The following is a 20187-nucleotide window of genomic DNA, read 5'->3' on the forward strand; positions in this document are numbered from 1 at the left end:
AAGGGTTGCTAGGTCTTGTGGAGGTGGAGAGAAAAACAGGTAGCTTGGGCTTTTGAAAGTGTGAGGAGGAGTGTGTGGCTCTTTCTCTCCAGGGCAGGGTAAGCCAGATAAAGGAAGCCAAAGTTCTCAGAGCAGTAGTTTGAGACGTTTCTGTGAAAAGAGCTGCCTTCCGGTACTGCACAGCAAATTTAAATCAGATTTTTGTTAGGGTTGCCAGTGCAGTAAGACCTACTGTTTTTTCTTGATGGGGACTAAAATGAAATGCGGCTTCTTTGATCTGTTTTAATTGGCAGCTAGGCAAAACCCCCAAATGCTTCATGACATTTTATTCCATCTCTGAGATTGTGGGCTGTTTCTTTCAAGAATTCACATGGAATGATATCTCCAAGGTGCATGTAACTGTCAGTTAGACCATGTGACAAAAAATTTAGAGTGTTTTCCTGAAATGCTGTCAGTCTTTTGAAATATGCTTTGTTTGCAGTGCTGTGCAAATTCAGTAACATTTAACACTGGTTAATTCCAAGTCTCAGTGCAGCTATTAGAAAAGACTCTGCTGATTTAAGTGGGGTTTGGATTGGGCCTGTGTTACTCTGCAAATGCTCATTAAGCTGGCAGGAGCTCATCTCACTGCCTAGAATCACAACTTAAAATCACTCCTTTGCCCACACCCGTCTATTTTTTTGCCCCATCTTTCTCTCTCATGCATTTTATTTGTGTGTGGAGGAGGCCATCTATACAGAAGTTGAAATGACTAAATTAATTATTTTAGGATTTGAACATTAACTGTTGGCATATGCAGTTACTTGAAAACCAGCTCTTGGGACATTATTTCTCTTCCAGATTGCTAGCATAGCAAGGCTTTGTGTGTTGGCTTCTTTTTTTCAGGTTTCCACTGTGTATTGCCATTTGAGCTGTTGCAAGCATGTAAATAGTAGATGCTCTGTTTGGACACTTGATTTTCATCTTTAGTTGTGCAGGCTTCTGAGGATTGAAAGTAGCGTGGGGGTGATGTCCTAAAAGTATCTCATGACACTGGCTTTTAAACTTTCAACGACTGGTATGGCCAACAAGTCATACTTGAGAGGAGGCCATGATTTCACATCCAGTTGGTGGTTGCTGCCACAATGAGAACAATGACCCAGTGTCCTGCGATAAAACCTTTTATATAATCTTTATTTAGGAGTTTGCTCTTTTCTCAAGTAAAATCCTTAGAAAGGCTGTGCTGCAAGTGCGACGTACTTAAGGAGGGAACCAAGCAGTATTTGTGAAAAACCGATGTACCCTTCATAACTTGATTTGCAGCAAATCAAAGGAAAAACTAAGGGTTTCCTAACTGTCTTAACTGTCCATCTGAAATTGAGTGCACAGAGACACAGCAAATATTTGGTCTCTTTTTTCATCTACATTGTTGCGTATTGTAGAGCTTGCAGATCAAAACTGTTTGTTAGCACAGGTTTAAGAAAAGCTACTTTCATTAGTAAAAGCAGGACTTCTTGGTTCCTACTCTGACTGACATTTTCCAAGTTTGCTATTCAAGTAAGATGGTAGAGTGAGTCGTGAAGAGTAGAGTCTCCTTCCAGGTGCTGGCTGCAGGCTAGAAATAAATGGCTCCAATCCCTCAATCACTTATTTTTCTATACAGTCCAACAGAGTTACTGAAGGGGTCACTGCTGGTATGTGCAATCTCTCAAATCTCTGAGTCTTCCAACAATATGATCTTCTTTTTGTAAGATTGCTGTGCCTCTGGGAAGTGATCTGCAGCCACCAGTTTCCTTTCATTCCTCTGTTCCTCCAAGGAGCAACACATTTCAGTTGCAACCATTAGATTCAAGGCTATGGACTCAATATAAGGGGCTCCCATCCCATGAACCATCTTTGTCTTCCAAGCAGCATTCTATCAGGATACCATGGAACTACTCTGTTTTCAGTTAAAGAAAGATGTCTTTATCTTTTCTGTTAAACTTGGATGATGGCTTTTAAAATAATAAATAGGTTTTAAAATAATCAGCAGAAGTAGACATTGAGCAATGTACGCTTTGCTGGTTGCTCTAAGTGGTTCTGTTAGTAGGGACTGTTCCTATGATTATGGTTAAGTAGGGAGGGGTTGTAAAAACTCTGCTAGTAGGAAGTGTATAAATAAGTGAGTCATTACAGTGTATCCTTTGTTGCTGACTAGGCCAAAGCTGAGACAATTTGTAATTTTTTATTTATGCTGATGCAGAAATGCATTGGGGCATTGTTTACTGTGGAGGATCAAGACCACCTAGAGCCTAATACAAAGCAGGCTACAAGTACATGCTTATAAGTACACGCATAGAGATGCTGCTTGGACAGTTGCTAGAGGAGCCCTGGTAATCTTGTCACATCACTGTCACCAGTGGATTATTTTTGTCATATTTCTAATGTACAAATATGCAAAATATATTTTATAACAAGTGAAAATACAGCATGAGTAACAGTTATTGAACATCTTGTTGTGGGTGTCATTTGCGTGAGTAAACAAGGAATTGTTATGGATGCTTTTGATTTGATGCTAAACTGTGGGCTGTCTTTTCGTCTGTTGACTTTGAACTTTTTTCCCTAAAATGGCTGTATTTCAAATAGAAACATTATTTGCCCCAAACTTTTCTGGGAATCCTATTTGCTCTGTAGACATATGTTTTTTCTTTTTCAGTGACTCTGAGCAACCCTGTGGAAAAAGGTATGTGCGTTCAATTTACTATTTGACATTCAGTCCTTGTGTAAAAAGATTCACAAATGATCTAGTTAAGATACCAAAAATACTTTGACAGTTTTTTTAAACTAACATGCCCTTTCAGTGTTTCTTTCCCATAACTACACATTCATGAAGTATACAGCATGCATTGTTAGACCTGCTGTAACTTTTGGATGTATTGGGAAATGCCCCTGTTTAGTTGCAGTATGAGCAGAAGAACATGAAAAGGCTTTGATCCCTTTCACTCTTTCAGAAAAAAACTACGTATATCTGTCTGTATACACCCACGCATCTTTTCTTCCTTTGTGTTTTATGTTTTCAGAGCTGATTTTACAAGCTAAACAGAAAAGACTAGTTCTGTTCTGTGGCCCACCTATTTTTGATCACTGTTCTATTTGATCTTTGGGTGAAAGCTATTTTTAATGGTTTTTGTAGGGAGGCTTTCTCAAAAGATTTTCTGCTTGGTTCTGTTGACCACTAACCATATATTGAGTGGTAACACAGTAACTTTCAGTTCCTACCACAGATGAGTTAGAGCAAAGGTTGCTGTCTCATTATGATTTGGCTTGAACGCTTCTCGGATTCATTTGGTAGCACAGGCTGACAGACATTGTTCTGAGGTCCCAGATGCAGGATCATGAGGTCGCTGAATGAGTTGGGCAGAGCAGCAGGATCACCTGATGAGACCGTTTCCACTGGTGCATTGTTGGAGGCCACAGTCATGTTCTAAGAATAAGGGGTTAGTGGCCGTTTTAGTATTCCTCCTCTTCTTTCCTGGAGGTGCTTTGGAGGCATTTGGCTAATACAGATGGCCTCTTACCTTCATTTCTTCTTCCAGGGTTATGAAGGATAGGAGTAGGTGTAGCGGTTTTCGGCTGGCAAATTGTTCCATGAAGAACAATGGCAGCTGATACTTTAAAGATCCTCCAGATTGCTGCATCAAGTAAATTCTCTTTCCACTACAGAGCTGTCCTAATATTTGAAACTGTTACAGAGAAACTATAGAAAGCATGATGTTAATGATTATTCAGCAGAAGAAAGTTATTAGTTGCCTAAGCTATTAGTGCATGTCCAGGTCAGCTTCCTCTAACATGCTGCTGTATTGCTTTATCAACAAAATTAGACATGTAGCAAGATTTATCTCCTTACATATTAATTTAAAAATGACTGAGCTCCACCTGCATGTAGGACAAGGATAACGCCTCAAACAAACTTAAGAGCATAATAATGAATTATCATTGACTCACAGATCAGTCTCGCAGTCCATCACATTCTTGTAAGGCGTATCAGATCATTTGCCATCTCATTAGAAAGTCTCAGAGCTGCATTTGGCCTTTTTACCAATTACATTTTCACACAATCAGTCTTGCCTGGGAAGTTACGAAGTGTTTGGATTTTAGACTTCTCTTTCCACTAGTAGTAGTTACTTTAATCTTAGTTTGCTAGCATTTGAAGCTTAAATGAAACAGGGAAAATGAGGTAGATGTTATGATCAAATGGTGTGTTTAAATAAAACTGTCTTGTAACTGTTCAATAATGTCTTAATGAGTCAAGGATTAAAGAAAGAACAATCAAATAGCTTGTGTAGCTGAAGAATAGGTGTCCTTTGCCTTTCTGAACCACAGTTCACGCCTGCTTACGCCCAAAGGCTTTGAAATAAAGTTTGCATATTGAAATAAGATTACTCTGACGCATGCTGGATTTCGCGTGATAATGTTGTGTCTAGTGGATTACAATTCTTTCTCAGTAATCACAAGACCCAGTTTTGCTCAATTTGAGGGGTGTTTTCCTGATTTGTTTTATTGTATCAACTGTGGCAAATCTAAAAGATGTTTAATAAGAGATTTGATTTTTTTCTGGGGATTTAAAGCTCTGCTAGAGCATGTTATTTCTCTCAACTCTTGCAAGTGGTGAAGAATGCATCAGTGCACTGTGCACTCGTGCAATAATATGGTACTGTGATTCTAAGTGCATTTAGTAGCAACTGAACCCAAATTTCAGAGATGCTAGAGTATTGCAGTATTAACCTTTATGCTGCTCAGCACCAGCCAGTACTGCTTTGCGTGTGCCTAGGATATGGGGAAGAGACAGGAATCCTGTCATTCCCAGTGATACAGGGTTGTCCCCTGCCCTGTGGTGACAGCTGTGTTCTTCCTCACCCACGGAATCGGATCAGGTGGAGAAGGGGAGGCTTGTGAGATAGGTAACAGCTCACTGCAGCCACAGACCTCTGAAATTCTACTGCCCCTTTGACCATAAGGTTTAGCTGTATTGTAATACTGGTTGGTATTGTAAATCTTCTTTTCCTTTATTTTTTTTTCATTGTTGTGAAAGGTTGGTATTATGCCTATCATCAATGAAACTTTTGCTTAAGAAGTCATTGTTCTGCTTCTGTTTTTTGTTTTGTGTTTTGGTTTTTTTTTAGTGGCCTATCTTACAATATTCCACATTCTCTTTGTGCTCTTCGTGTGGACGTACTGGAAGTCTATTTTCACTCTCCCGGTGCAGCCAGGCAAAAAGGTAAGAGTACAAGCACTTTTCATTCATTGCAAAATAAAAGCAGTGATGCTAAAGAGAACTCAAAAATCCTTCAATCTAGTTGATCTGGACAGCTGATGGGATTTCCTAAAGAGATGGAAAGTGACCTGGACTTGTCTGTAAAAACTGAGTAATTTACCATTCTGAGAATCCTTTAGCTCCTCGAAGAGCATGGTTTAAATCAGAGATGTTGTTAACTTTCAAAGCTGCCTTTTCAGGTGTTCCAGGAGCCGGTAGGATTTTTCATGTTAGGAATAATAGGATTGATGATTATTAACTTCCATATTTATAGTGTCATTGACTCTGAGCATTTAACAAGTTGCAAGCCAAATCCTGAGGACCTTCCTTAACCTGGGAGGACTTGTAATCGTAGTCGGGTTTCTTGATCTCTCGAGCCAGACTGTTGTGGTGCATATGTGAACATTCCATGTCCCACCAAAATCCAGCGCTGCCTACTCTGCTGGGAGCCCTTTGCCGGCTGGAGTAGGCCTCTTTGCAGTTGTTAAGTTTGCTTCATTTGTCAGGCTCTGTCTTGTGATAGTGAGGGATAGAAGAATCGTTTTCCCTTTAAACATGCTGAGATTCTGATGTCACATGTCTGTGGCAGTGAGGACTGTGGCGATGTGCATAGCATATGGCTTTTGATTTGGTGCTAGGTATACATGTAGCTCCAGTAGCCCCAGTCCTTGTACTTCCCTGGCCAGCAGCATCATGAAAGATAAATGTAACAATACACTATGGTAAAGAGAAACGGGGGTTCGCTGTGACGAAAGTGGATCGTTTCATGAGTAAGATTTTAGTTAAGGGTTTGGTATTGTTTTCTTGACGTCGGTGGCTTATTTTAGGACAAGAGTATGACTTAGTGGTTTGAGCACAGGACAGTCAGAGGCAGACATTTGTTTCAATTCTTTTTCTACCAAATATTTACTTTTGCATGTTGCTCGGATTGGTAGATTATTTTTGCATTTTGTTTTATCTCTTTACGAAATACTAATAAAACACTGTGTTTGGAGCAATAGAATAAGGATGATGTCTGTGTGGCACTCCAAATATATATGGCCATAACCTGATCCTAATTACAAGAATGTAAGTTTATAAATAACAACTAATCCCAGTTTCAGAAATATAAAATTGTGGCTGGGGAGAGGTTCTTGCTCACAAGGGAAGTGCCTGAAGTGTCCTCATCGTGGTTAGCAATGTTATTCATGAAAAACAGTAATCTAAGGCAGCAGTAGTAGCAACTCCAGTATGTTGTTTTCACTTTTGTGTTTCTTATTGATGTGTCACATGGTATTCTGGCTGTCCAGCACTTACTATCTCTCTTTGTCTTCTTAACAAACACATTTTCACGTTAGATTAAGCTCATTAGAAGGAGTGGGAGGTAAAAACATTTCCAAGCTTGCCTGTACTTGAAATACTATCTCTGCTACCCGTGGGTAACTGCTCCTCTCATGACTTCTGCTTCTAGTACCATATGTCCTATGCTGACAAAGAACGCTACGAAAATGAAGAAAGGCCGGAGGTGCAGAGGCAAATTCTTGCTGAAATTGCAAGGAAGTTGCCGGTGTACACGAGAACGGGGAATGGAGGTCAGCTAAGCAGGGAGCTTTGTTTCTCTCAATCTAATCAAGCATGCAAAAGTAGCATGTGCTGGCAGCCCAGATGATACTGCCGACCAACAGGGCGTTCCTAATGCCACTGCATGCACTGAGTAACTCTCGTACAAATAATTTTAATGCCTTTTCTCTCATGTTTTGTGTTTGGGAAAACAAAAAAGCCTTGAACTCTTCCATTGATCTTCAAGGAGTGGAGTACCAGGTGCTGCCTTTGAGAAGCAGTATGTTACCCTTTACAGGGTATTTACAGTTCAAACGCCTACTTGTGTTGCCTGCATTTAGTAATAGTAATAGAATGACAAAATCTGTAGTCGTTTTTACTTAAAATGGAGTCTAGCTTAGAGATGCAGCACATAATTCTGTGAACAGATTTCTGGACCTTGTTCTGTGATTAAATGCATACTGCACTGCTTTCAAAGCGTAAAAGAAATCCTATTCGTATTGGAGGCTCTGACCTGTTCATTTCTGTCAGACAAGCCAATGAATTCTGAAGTAAAGAGCTGCTCTATAGGCAGTTATCAAAATGGAGTGTATGTAAAGTCTGAGTAAATGTGGAAGCCAGAGGGAAGTGTACAATTTTGTTTTATCGCTTTTAAGCTGGCTGTATGCTTTGCTGTGAGGGTTGTTCCCCACATCTGCAAGTCTCCAGAAGAACTATGAGCATTGCTTAGGTGATTATGACCTGGCAGCAAAAATCAGTGGCAAATGCCCTCATCTTTTGAAGTGATAGAGGAAAGAATATGAATAGTTAGGAAATGAGGGGAATACTAACTAACATCTGAAAAAAAAAGACTTTTCTATTATTTGGTATTAATGTGTCTTTAATTTCAGGTATTCGATTCTGTGATAGATGCCAGCTAATAAAACCTGATCGTTGTCACCATTGTACCGTTTGTGCTATGTAAGTTACCAGACTGTTTTTCACTGAAGTGAATATAGTCACCGCTAAGTTATGTGAATGGGCTGGTCCTTCATGTGTCTTGTTACAGATAAAGGTACCCAAGTACCTCTGTTCCAGCTGCAGTCAACAGCACAGGTTCATGTGTGACAGCATTAGCATTTGCATTTCTGCTACTTGTGGCCCTGAAGGGTTTGTAGTTCCCACACCTACAAGTGTATCAGCGTTAAGTTGCTAGAAAGCATGCCGTATAGTGAAAAGTAACTGATCAACCATTAACTGGTCTTCCATTTTTCTTTTTCGTCCTTTTGCAGATGTGTGCTAAAAATGGATCATCACTGTCCATGGTATGTCCTAGATACTGGTTTGTAGTTTTCTGAAAAGAAAGGCTGTTTAAATACCTTTCTTCTACAGGATAGCGTCTGTACACCTCTTTCATTTATAACCATGCATCTCTTTATGTTGGGAAATTTATAAAATAATCACACTTTGAAATTGCCTGAAATGTTTGTTATTTTGAAAGACAGATCATTCATGTTTGTTCCATAAACTACGTGTAAAAAAGCTGTTATATCGATATAATTTAAAACCGAACTGCTAATTCACTCTTCGACTATTATTCAAATTGTAAAGGGACTTCAGCTTAGCCTTTAATTTTGGGTACATAATCGTTTCAGCATGCAGTTGGTAGTCGCTTTCAATAATAATATTTGCACGCAGATTGTTTCTGAAATGGTGCCTGCCACCTGTGCATGGTCAGAGACAGTTTGTGTAGAATGGTGTGTGGATGAATTAAGCTTTATACTTTTTGAGAATTGCTGCCACTACATTTCTTAAACTCCTTATTTTTTTTTTTTTTTTAAAAAAAGCAAGATTTCAGAAATCAGAAGCATCACAAACATTTCCGCACCTGAACCTCCCTGGTAATCCTAAACTGTAGAGGATTTTTCAAACCTCAGTTTTGAGACAAACACCTACTATTTTTTCTGCATTCCCTTGTTCCTTTTTAGAATTGTCCTGTGCATGGAGAATTATAATGAAATTGGGGTTTATTTGGTTTGTATGTAAACAAACAAGCAGTGGTGAATCTGGCTCCTGAGTTTTGCAAATGAAACAAGTGACACAGAAATCCCAGATCTGATTACCTTTGCAGACAAGAAACAGACATTGCATAATTAGAGCCTGCCTCTGTGACAGATTTACCAGTGGTACCAACTGTAAAACAGATTCCAAAAACATGAATTGTCCTTTTACTTGGCATAGCAAGAAGTCTTCAAGTGAAGAGCAAAGAGACTTTAGTTGTATTTAATTTTGACCACTAGGGGGAGCTATTTATTGACGAAATTGTGCTGTAAAATCAAGAGGCTTAATAAAACCAAAAAAGAATTGTAGTACTCATTGTGTTACAAGTGTGTGCTGTACATATCCTGATTTCAACTTTGCTTTTGTTCTCTAGGGTGAATAACTGCATTGGATTTTCTAACTACAAATTCTTTCTACTGTTCTTAGCCTATTCTTTGTTGTATTGCTTGTATATTGCTGCAACAGTCTTCAAGTATTTCATTAAGTATTGGACAGTAAGTCATGAAATCTGGTTACTTTTCCATATCCTATGAGTCTGGTGGGATTTAGTCACTCTTGTTACATTTTTGCTTTCAGTCAACGGAGGGTCTGCATTTCTTCCCTAAGGTATTTTCCTGTGCCCTTTTTTGAGTTTAACCCCCATTTTATGTCTGAAATGCACAAAGCGAGAAGCTAACAGACTTCAGGAATTTCAAATTGTAGAGCTAGCTTCTGGCAATGAAGTTATATCCTTTTCCTGTTCTTGTGTTTGCATGTACGTATCTCAGAATCCTTGGTATCAAAGTATAACATCCTGGCATTGACCTGTACATACTTACCGAAAAGAAAAAAAAAAAAAAAGGTCAAAAAGCCTTGTTCATTTTCTAATCGCCACATGACTCCTTTCTCAATTCAAAAGTTGACTGAAATAAAGTATGCTTCTTATTCAGTTATCGATTATCATTCATATGCAAGCAATGCCAACTGACAATTCCAGTAAGAGGCTGGCCTTTTGTCTCTAATTTTTTATGTCCCCTCTGCTGCTAACTCTGTATGACTGTGTTTAAGTAACTTAACTTTGCTGTGCATTAATTTATTAAATGTCCGTTGTTTTAATGGCTAATCACCTACGTAAAATGCCTCCCGAGATGCTCATGGGACACTAGTGGGAATTGTTCCTTATGCTCAGAAAGGCACAGAGCCTTGAGCTCTGTGGCTGCATATATGGGATGGGCAAAGGCCGAGAAGTAATTTTCTTACTTTGAGGTTCCCACAGCCTATCTGTAGATGTCTGCTTATGAGGATCTCTGGCACTTGACTCTTCTGCTGTAGAAGGAAATAAGTGTTTCTTCTGCTCCTAAGATCCCGCTTGGCTTTGAAACTTTTCCAAACCACCTATGCTCAGTTCTAACGCTCCCTGATTGCTGCAGCTATGGAGGCCAGGTTTTCTTGGCATGCCTTATATTGCAAGAGGTGCAGAATTTTAATATACGGACAGGAAACTCAGCAGAACGTAAACAGGGCTTCAAGAGCTTGTGCCTGCTTACTTCCCTGTGGGCATAGGGCATGTTTCTTGTGCCCAGGTGGGAAGCTGGGATGTTACTGGCTCTGTTACACACAAAAAGTTAGTAGCAAACCCCCACTCTTTCTACTTTGGTTACAGGAGGGGAAATGAACCAGATCATTTCTTTGTCTCTTCTTGCTTTTTATAGTAAGGTGTGACTTGTGTGTGTACAAGTTTGAGAACTCCAAGTAGGACTTTTAAAGGGTATCTTTCTTCTCTCTAGGAACAAAGAATTTCCAGCTTTTATTTGTTCCTATCACTTGTTCTGTGTTGCTTTTCTTTCCAGGGTGAACTGACGAATGGACGTTCCAAATTTCATGTCCTTTTCCTTCTCTTTGTGGCGGTCATGTTCTTCGTAAGCCTTATGTTTCTGTTTGGCTACCATTGTTGGCTCGTTAGTAGAAACAGATCTACTTTAGGTAAGTCTCTTGTGTCTTTTTTCTTTAAGTAAGACACGCCGAAAGTGCTGTAAGAAGGAAAAAAAGAAAAAAAAAAAAAAGGCATTTGCATTCTATACATGCCTGCTGGCTTATGAGGGGAGGAAGATTTAAGATCTTGGCACAATGCTGCAGAAATTTGTCACTTCAGATGAGCTGCATTTATTAGCTGGTGTGACAAAAGCTTTGTTAGGGAAACGAGAGCTTTAAAGTGTAGAAGTCCAATTATAAAAATGTTATGCATATGTATAACTACATTTGCTGTGAAATGAGTGCAGCTTTTCAGGAATAATGGTTCTTTATGCTCATATGCTGGAGCGCATCCTAAAACAGCTTAGTAAGGTTGGGAAAAACAGCGTCCATCTTCATTGACAAAGGCAAAGAAGTTATGACTGTAAATCCAATGAAATGAAAATCTGAAACAGTATGATTTTGTCGAGTGATTTCTGTCTTTCCTCAGATAAATGTTCAATTTTCAAAGCCTTTTGGATGAAGTTTTATAACAAAACACACACTATCAAGAGTTTGAGCAAATACTCAGATTTTTGTAGAGTTACTAACTTTAAAACTCATTTCGTGGGGCACTGAAGCTCATCTATCCCAAAACATCAGACCTCTGCAGCAGCTTAGAAGGTAGATAAAATTGTTTCTAGTGCACTCTAGGTTCTCCTCCCCTCTCTTTTCTTAATTTTGTGTCTCACCATAACAGAGGATCTATTTGCATATGTTTGTTCCTAATGCGTGTTCATTATATCATTAATGAATGAGGCAATTTCAATCGCCAGTGCCACTTGTGAAATACGTATTGAAGACCAACCTACTTAATTCTGCAGATTTTTTACTTAGAAATTTCTACACACTGAATTTCAACAAGTCTTACGCAAAGATCTTATAACTCTGTTCTCTAGATTAAACAAAGCATTTGTAGTTCAGTTTGACTGTTCCATATGGTTCAGTTGCAAGACCAAATTCCTGCCTTCACTTTGCAAGTCTTTACAGGCTTGCAAAATGAAAAAACTATTATTTTCAAACTTTGTATCTTTGTAACGCTAGTTCATAATCTGTTAAATCATGTTGTGTTTAGATGGCTACAACATGCAAAATCCTGTTTCAGAGTATTTGGCATTGATTTTAATTTTTTTTCACTGAAATCGCATCTGTGTGTAGAGGCTTTCTCAGCTCCAGTGTTTCAGAATGGCCCAGATAAAAATGGATTCAATCTTGGCTTTGTAAAGAATCTTCAGCAAGTGTTTGGAGAAGAAAAAAAGCTCTGGTTACTACCTATTGCCTCTAGGTAAGTAATAAGTCCGTGCTAAAAGCTGATACAATTAACTGAAGGGACTGACTTCTAAATATCTGCTACAGCCTTGTGTGTTACACCTATTATTGTGTGGCTTGGCTGACTGCTATTGTGCATCATTGTAAATGCACCAACTAACATCATCTGCGTTACTCCTGTTCACCAGAAGTCCGGAAGGGAGAGGTTTTGAGGGCTAAATGCACTGCACAGGGTGTTTGAACTCTTCTTGGACTCCTGTGGCGCATGTGTGGATGCGTGTTCACTTCAAAGATGCTGTTTTCTTCATCTGCCAGAATCCTCTGCCTGAAACAGAGTTTATGTTTCTTAATGTAGGGGAAAATGTTGTTTTAGCACTTAGTAGACCAGCAGTAAAGTACACTGGAATTTAATTCCTTTAGTCATTGGGCACAATTTAAAATAACTCACCAGTACAGCAATTCACAACTTTTTCAAGTAGCAATGTGTAAGTCTAAAGCCCAGTTGCATCCCCACTGCCATCTGTTTTCCACTCTTAAGTATAAGAAAGCCTTTCTGTTAATGAAAGGCAGCATTGAAGTGCCAGTCAGAGGCTCATTACCAGTGTGTATAGTCATCCGAGGGAGAACACTCAGGTTATTTTCCTTGCATAAGGATGACTCACCAGAGGAAAAAGGCACTTCAGCTAGTTTACCGTTCCTCTGTCTATGCTGCTGGATGTTAAGGAATGCAGTATGGTGCAGACCAGCTAGAACAACTAGTTTTTAACTTTGTTAGTTTACATTACATGAATTTGAATGTACCTTCAAACTCTTGTGTGATATCCAGATACACATTTCCATTTGGGCAGTAGTAAAGCAAAAAAAGCTTTTTCAACTTTAGATCTTTGCAGAGTGGTTTTGTTTTTTTTTTATGGTGGGGGGGGGTGTCCCATTTTATGTACAGGTTTAGGTCACAGGAAAGTGAGCCTTGTCTTTCTCTTTCAGTAACATCTAACTAAGACTGGGGCTATTTTCTCTTGGGTGTCATTCAAACACAGAAGTGTAATTTCTACCCTGAAGAATCTATGGTATAAACTGATAAAATTTATACCTATGGTTTAAATTGTTCCTTCTACATAAATGTTTTCCTTAGCTCCCCCTCGCTTCTAGCTGTCCATAAGTTAATGTTTTTCTGGTTTTTTTCCTGTATCCAAATGACATTTAAATTCTGCTAAACATTACTTAATTCCAGGCTGTACGTTTGAACTTTTATTCTCTAGAGAGCTTGAATGAACTGAGGACCTCGCTAGTAAAACTTGGTATCTGAGCTGCCACAAAAAATAAACACAGTATTTTTCAAAACTTAAAAATAATCTTAAGTAAACATTGGAAATACAGGCAGCAGAAAACTTTGTTTTTAGATAAAATGTGTAGAAATTGTCATCCTTCAGAGTCACTTGCTGCTTTTTACAGTGTCTTTCTCTGCTTTTTTCCACGTAGCCAGGGCGATGGACATTTTTTCCCAATGAGAGCTTTGTGTGAAGCTCAGAATCCTCTCCTAGCAAATGAAGAGCAGTGGGAAGATGATGGAATAGATGAAGAGCCTCATGGTAAGGTAACGCTAAAGGAAATTAGTTGTGTCTTGACCTACAGTGACTAATGGATGAATTATAAGAGCTAATAAAAAAAAAAAATTGTGTTGGCTGAGTCACTGGGTAGCTGTGACTTGACCAATGAACACAGACTAAAAATAAGTCCTACTTTGGAGTCAACTTTTTTTTTTTTTAGTAGCTTTCTGCTTGGAAGTAAATGAACTGAGAGGTTGTTACAAGTTGCAGAGAAAAATTGAAATTTCCACAAACTGAGTGTATTTACATGTAAATGTTGCTGCATGCCGCACAGTTACTGGAGACATAAAGTTGTGCCTGTAAAAATGAAAATACTTAAGATTTTTTTTAAAGCGCATTTATCCTCTGAGAGTTTGTGAAAACATGCACGCAAACACCTGAATGCAGTGATACATTTAGGAAGCTACTTTGTTAGCTTTAGTACAGGAGTAAAGAAGTTCATTGGTTTTGGTGCTTGCCTAGCTATGCGCTAATCTCCGTAGAAGAAATATCTGTGCTGAGAGCAATTCTAGGTGAACTGGCATGTTTGTACAATAGATGTGATGAGTTTCTGAATATACCTTTTATGCTATGGATGTCCTATTGGAAAAAAGACTTTATATATATATATCCGTTCTTTGATGATTTTTGTTAGATGGATCCAAAATTAGTTTAATGATTCTTTACTGTTACTTTTCTCTGTTTGAACTTGATTTTTTTCCTGGCATATTTACCTCCAAGCTTTGGTCTTTGTAGAATACAGTATGTATTAGAATATCAGGGCTCATGTCGAATGCCCCAGTTACCGTGTTTGAGGGTTCAGAAATTCTGTCAGTAAGTTAAGCAAGGAGCTCCTATTTTTCCCTGTTGAGCAAGGATTCCATTACACAGGTTCCCTGTAAAAGAAATGTGATAATCTCACTCTTCTTTTCCCTTTAAGGAATGGTGAAAGTGTTAATGAATTCTCAGGTTACTATAATTAGTGAATCAAGCAAGTATACTTGGAGAACCAAATATCACTGCCTTATTGTTCAGAGACATGATTTCCATAGTCGCACTCTTTATTGCCTCAGAATAGTTTTCAGAAACTTTGCTGATAATGTTCCCTTTCAGCGTACACGTTTTAGTTCACATGTGCACAATGTATGTTTGGGAACCTGTGAGGGAGACTGTAGTCTTGGTTAAAGGGGGTAAAGAAACTTCTGATGTGAACGTTCTTAGACGTGTGCAATGTACTGTGCAGTGAGCTCTTTAATCCTAACAGCACAGTATTTGCTGTTCAGTCTCTGGTTACGTCTTACCTGCAGCTGTTTGTTCAAGTTATTCCACTGCAAAATAAACAGTCTGTGTTTTTTCCAAGGCACGCTTCGCATACAGCTGGGAAAATATACTCTCCAGGATTTTGTCAATAGTACTGAAGAGGCTCATTTCAGCTTCTCTTCAGAATAACTGCTTTAATTAGTTTGTATTTTTGTGTTAGAAAACTACCTGTTCTTCCTGTTTTGTTCTATACATTTTGGCAATTATAAGATAACACAAATTGGCTTTAAAAATAACAAAATATGGCATCTCTGTGTATTGTTTATGATGCGTAAAGTAACTCCTTTAGGAAAGAGTCAGAACTTCTTCCAACTTTTACAAAGTATAAATTCCCTGAATAAAAAATTAATTCTTAAGTAAGAAAACATTTGACAGTGAGATGATTTTGGGCCAGATCAGACCCCAGGATCTGAATCTGGAGTTTATATGAAGTCCCACAATTTGTAGTGCTTATAAAATGATGACATAGGCAGTTGGACTATATGATTGTTGTAGGTCCCTTCCAACTGAAATATTCTATTCTATTCTCTCTACTAGTCTTTCTCAGTGAAAAAATAGTTTGTAATCATATTCCAAGAAGCTGTAGAACTGTAATATTGGTAAAATTAGAACCTCTTACTGTAATGTAAAAGCCAAACTGAGCCTATACAAGGTTACAGACAAAAGTGAAAAAACAGGCTTGAACACCCGCTGTGAGCAGATGGCTAGCTGTTAGTATGTGGATCTTGGTCCATGACTAGAGAAGCATTAATTTTTTTGCAGCGGCTGTGAGGTAAAGGTGGGAACTACAAATAAAATAATGCCCTAGATAAGGAGACTGTGTCCTTTGTATGTCTACAAATCAGTGATGTGGAACTGGAATTCAGCTGCTAGAGCAAACATTGGGGGAAATCCACTTCCCTTTATTTTTCTTAAAAACAGGCAAATCCTCCTCTCGGCTCACTCTGAACATCTGAATTTTGCAAGATGAAATCCTACATGGAGACGGGGAGGAGTGTGTGTGGTTGGGAGGGGAGGAAGCTAACACCCTTTCCTGGATGCTTCTGTGGCCAGTGCTGCAGGACTGAGAGTAGCAGACACTGTAACGCAGCTTTCAGCCCTGACGTTGATCCAGTTTTGTGAGCCGAGTGACACAGAGCTTTCATCAGAAAGCTCCACAACAGGCAGGGTTGCCTGAATCTTGCACTCTGCAAGTTCTGTGGCTTTCTGTGATCACCAGGTAGGGTCACAGTTGATTCAGTAAGCATAGAATCATTTAGATTGGAAAAGACCTTTATGATCATTGAGTCCAACCGTATAACACATGTAGAATATTTTTGAGTAAGTAGTTTTGTGATACAGCATAAATCTGTCTTGTGGAGCTTTTTGCTCTAAGCCCTTGACTGTACCATTCTGCTAGCACAGGTAACAAATGTCTGTGTATCATTTTGATTAATATAAAAGATGTTGGGGGGAGGGAATTGTAGAAGAAAAGGTATCAGGTTTGTTCTTTTTCCTATAACTGGGTCAGCAGGCAAAGCAGGAGTTGAGGAAATGTGAGAGTTTACATTTTTCAATCCTGCAGTCTCAGGAGATGGCCCTGCCAGCTGCACCAAGGTCAGAATAATAACTGCCCTCTTGTAAGTAAGTGGGGTCTCTCGCCTCCTGGAGTTTCACCTGTAATTGCTCATGCACTTGTGTTACGTAGCAGGAGTGATGAGGGGTCTCCTTGTCAGCTGAGCCCCTCACTCCAGGGTCATGCAGAAGAGAGAAACACCACAGAAATAACGAAAAAATGAGGAGCTTGATGAAATGTTTCTTTGTGTAATGTTATTGTGCCTGACTGCATTACTGCAGTCTTTTGCTTCCACCCTGATTATTCTGTGCCTGCATAAAGCAGGGCATTTTTAAGCCCCCACAACTGCAAAATCAGCTTGCTCTCATGTGAGTATTGGGGGAGATGAGCAGTAAGGGACTGGGAGATTCATGAGGAGAGGGCAGGCCCAACTTGAAAGCAAGATGAGGAAGCTTCGTCTAGGTCCCAGGAGTGTAACAGGCCATCTTCTCAGTCATCTTATCCACAGGGTTGTCCTTTTTTCTGTGATACGGATGTTTAAATGTGCCCCTCTGGGTTGGATTTTTTTTTTTTTCTCTTAATCCTGGCCTTGCTAAGGCTTTTAATTGTTTCATGTAGGGAGAAAAATATTGTGGGGAACCTTTTGTTTCATTTCTTAGCCAAAGACTGAAAACACTTGCTTCCAAATTCATGGTAATTTGAATTTTTTTCAGATTTATTAATGCTCATCCCTTATTCACAGGCATCTGTTTAATCTGTCTAGCCAGAGCTACCCCAAATCACATGCTGGCAGCTTATAAGGTTATCAGTTTTTTTCAAAGAACTCATCTAGAATGTATTTGACATGTTGGTCGTGGGTGTGTCAGTACTGTGAATGCTTGCACTCTTTGTCTTGCGGAGCCTAGGACAGGACAGCCATTTCTGTACATTTATAGCAACATCTCATCTCTTAGACTGATTTATTAATTTAATCATGTGTTTCATTTAAACTTGTACAAAAGGCTTGAGTATGGATCAAATCTTTCCCCAAATTGTTCTCGCCTTCAAAAATTTTTCATCTGTACTAAGTAACATCTTTCCAGCAGAAACCAGCGTATCCGAGTAATAGGTGGAAGCTGATATCTCTGTTGGTGTGATGAAGCTTCAAGTGTCTGAAGGCATGCAAGCTGAATTTAAATTCAAACCGGTAGGAGTCTAATTAAAGGAGCTTCATGTCCTGAGATACCAGCTAATTTGGCATAGCAGTCCTTTGAGTAGACAAGACATTTGTGACTGTAGGGATTGAATTTCTATCCATCGAGAAATTTAAAAAGCTACTTAGATGTCAGAAGTGAGCAGAGATTACTCAGACGGTACAATAGTGTTTTGGCCAATACAGTAAACCGAGACAAAAGACTGGGTTTGCATCTCTGGATTTTAGGCATGATATAAATGGTTAAATTGTGTCTGACAGAAAAAGATTAAGTTAAAGCAGTGCTAAACCCTGCATCAATGACTGCCTTATAATCAGTTTTGAAACAATGGAGGGGTACCTGTGCAGGAATCTGTGTCAGTTTGACTAAACTAATTAGTGAATATATTTAGTAAAACCAATATGGTTTTGTGTGTGGATCAGAACTGCAGCTGCTAAGTCAGTTACATGAAAAAAGATATTCCATAAAAACTTGGTAGCAAAATTTCAGTGAGACTAATGTCCCAGACCCAGCAGGTCTTATATATCCTTTTATCAGTTCTCTTTGACATTCAGATCATATGCTTTCCTAAAGGTATGCAAAATAAAGGGCTGTTCTCTGGAACTTCCCATCTGAATTACATTTTGCATGGTAAAATAGATGTCTGTGCTAATAAATATGAAAATAACTTGATAATGGAAATAGCACTGATTCTTTTTATACATAATAAGGAAACAAGAGGCCTAGGCAAATTTATTTGTTGTGTTATGTATCGTTGAGTGGTAAGGGGGAACTGTTTGCTTTTTGTTTTTCTTTCTTTACCTTCAGATAAAATTAATTTGGAGAAAATTAAAGAAAGTTCTGTGGCAAATTGATATTTGACGCTGCTTGATGCCGTTCTTGCATTTTGACCGTTGTGTCTTACAACGAGCTCTGGATCTTAAAACCAAACAGCACAAGATCAGTGCAAGATGTCTATAGAGCAACACAGTTTTGAAATCCTCTTTTTGGCAGGCATAGGAAGAGGTCTAGAAGTATGAATTTGGGAAATGCATCTCATTCGTATGGTTGCCACGGATTTTTGTTTTATTTATAGGACAGTGTGTTTCACTTAACCATGTTTTGCAGGTGGGGAGAAATACAGCATGATAACCTTCCTACCTCTCAGGCAGGCTATGAAGGTAGATTTATGCATATAAATTGCTTTGAGTTTCTTGGGTATTAATTACTGTAATAATACAGTTCTACAGTAGAGCAAAATGTTGTTGTTGCCTACGCTCAGCAGGATGCTGTTTCCACTGAATGTGAGGTATGAGCTGCGTTCAGGCCACCTGTTATTTTAAACAGTCTCCACGTAGTTGTAGACTGCTGTTAGATTGACCTTGAGCTTCCTCTTCATCAGAACAAACAAGCCCAACTGCCTCAACCTCTCTACATAGGTTTAAAGTCAAAATTTCTATGCTGCTTATATATGGCTTAGGTCTGACCTTCACAGCTTTCAGTTTTCCAAGATTTGGGCTGAAACTGTGTGTCTCCATAGAAAATGATGTTTTTATTTTGCAAGTGAAAATGTTTAGGAATAAACTTACCATGAGTGCATGAAATGTATTATCATGTATTTCTACCATGGCTGCATTAACCCAACGGTATCCAGAGAACATGATTTCTTGGTTCATTAAGCTTTGGTACCCTCACTTCCATGTGACAGAAGGGTTTTAGGAGATGGCGTTGTAGGCACAAATGATGTTTTACTCTTTCTTGTTTTCTCACCACTGCTTTTCATTTTTGCAAGGCATCAGCAAATGAAGTGCTCTAAGCTTCGAGTTTTCAGATTCCATCTTACACAATAGAAGTAAGCCAGTATAATTTTCTAACCAGAAAGGCCTGAAATGTTCCATTAAACCGGAAAGATCTTTATTGTCTTTGTGGCTGTAAAGCTTGTGACACAGTTATGAAATAGATAAAGCCAATAATAGAGTAATCTCAGTTTAAGAACTGCTGTTCAGCTATCTCTGACAAGTGGTTGTCTATTTTTATTTGGAATGATTCTTAAAAACACACTCCCATACTTAGTGAAAAATACATTCTCAGTGAGAAAAAACAGTCTTACTTACCTCTAACTACTTTGTTTTTCATTGTATAGATTCTGGTGAAGCTTCATCCCTTGCCATAGAAAGGGAGACATAGCAGTTTGAAAATGCAGCGGTATAAAGCTTGTTCAAAAAGGTCAGTATTTCTTTCTTCATTACTTTCAAAATGGGCGCTCTGCAGGGAAATTGGTCGGTAACATTGGACAGGTTTTTTGAGCCCACAGAAAAGGGCAGAGACCCTCTCACCAGAGTATCGTGTTGATGCATCTGTGCACGGTAGTATTTCACCAATATTTCTCAATCTTGTCCAGAAATACATTGTTTAAGAGAACCTAAAAGAAAACAGTGGCTATCC

At 38.8% G+C, this 20187-nt stretch overlaps 1 protein-coding gene across 2 annotated transcripts in view; it reads left to right on the forward strand.

Annotated features, from left to right (window-relative positions):
* Positions 1-20187, forward strand: part of ZDHHC15 (zinc finger DHHC-type palmitoyltransferase 15) — a 29995-nt gene that overhangs the window by 1077 nt on the left and 8731 nt on the right. The window contains exons 2-11 of one of the 2 annotated variants that reach the window (XM_029996653.2): positions 2675-2701; positions 5142-5236; positions 6723-6843; positions 7702-7771; positions 8083-8115; positions 9225-9345; positions 10681-10813; positions 11999-12125; positions 13589-13698; positions 19886-19968. In XM_029996653.2, coding sequence (XP_029852513.1) covers positions 2675-2701; positions 5142-5236; positions 6723-6843; positions 7702-7771; positions 8083-8115; positions 9225-9345; positions 10681-10813; positions 11999-12125; positions 13589-13698; positions 19886-19929 — 881 coding nt within the window. In that variant the 3' untranslated portion in view covers positions 19930-19968. The other variant, XM_041118925.1, reaches the window with a different exon arrangement.

This window comes from Aquila chrysaetos, chromosome 21 (genome assembly GCF_900496995.4).
Source record: "Aquila chrysaetos chrysaetos chromosome 21, bAquChr1.4, whole genome shotgun sequence".
NCBI lineage: Eukaryota > Metazoa > Chordata > Aves > Accipitriformes > Accipitridae > Aquila > Aquila chrysaetos.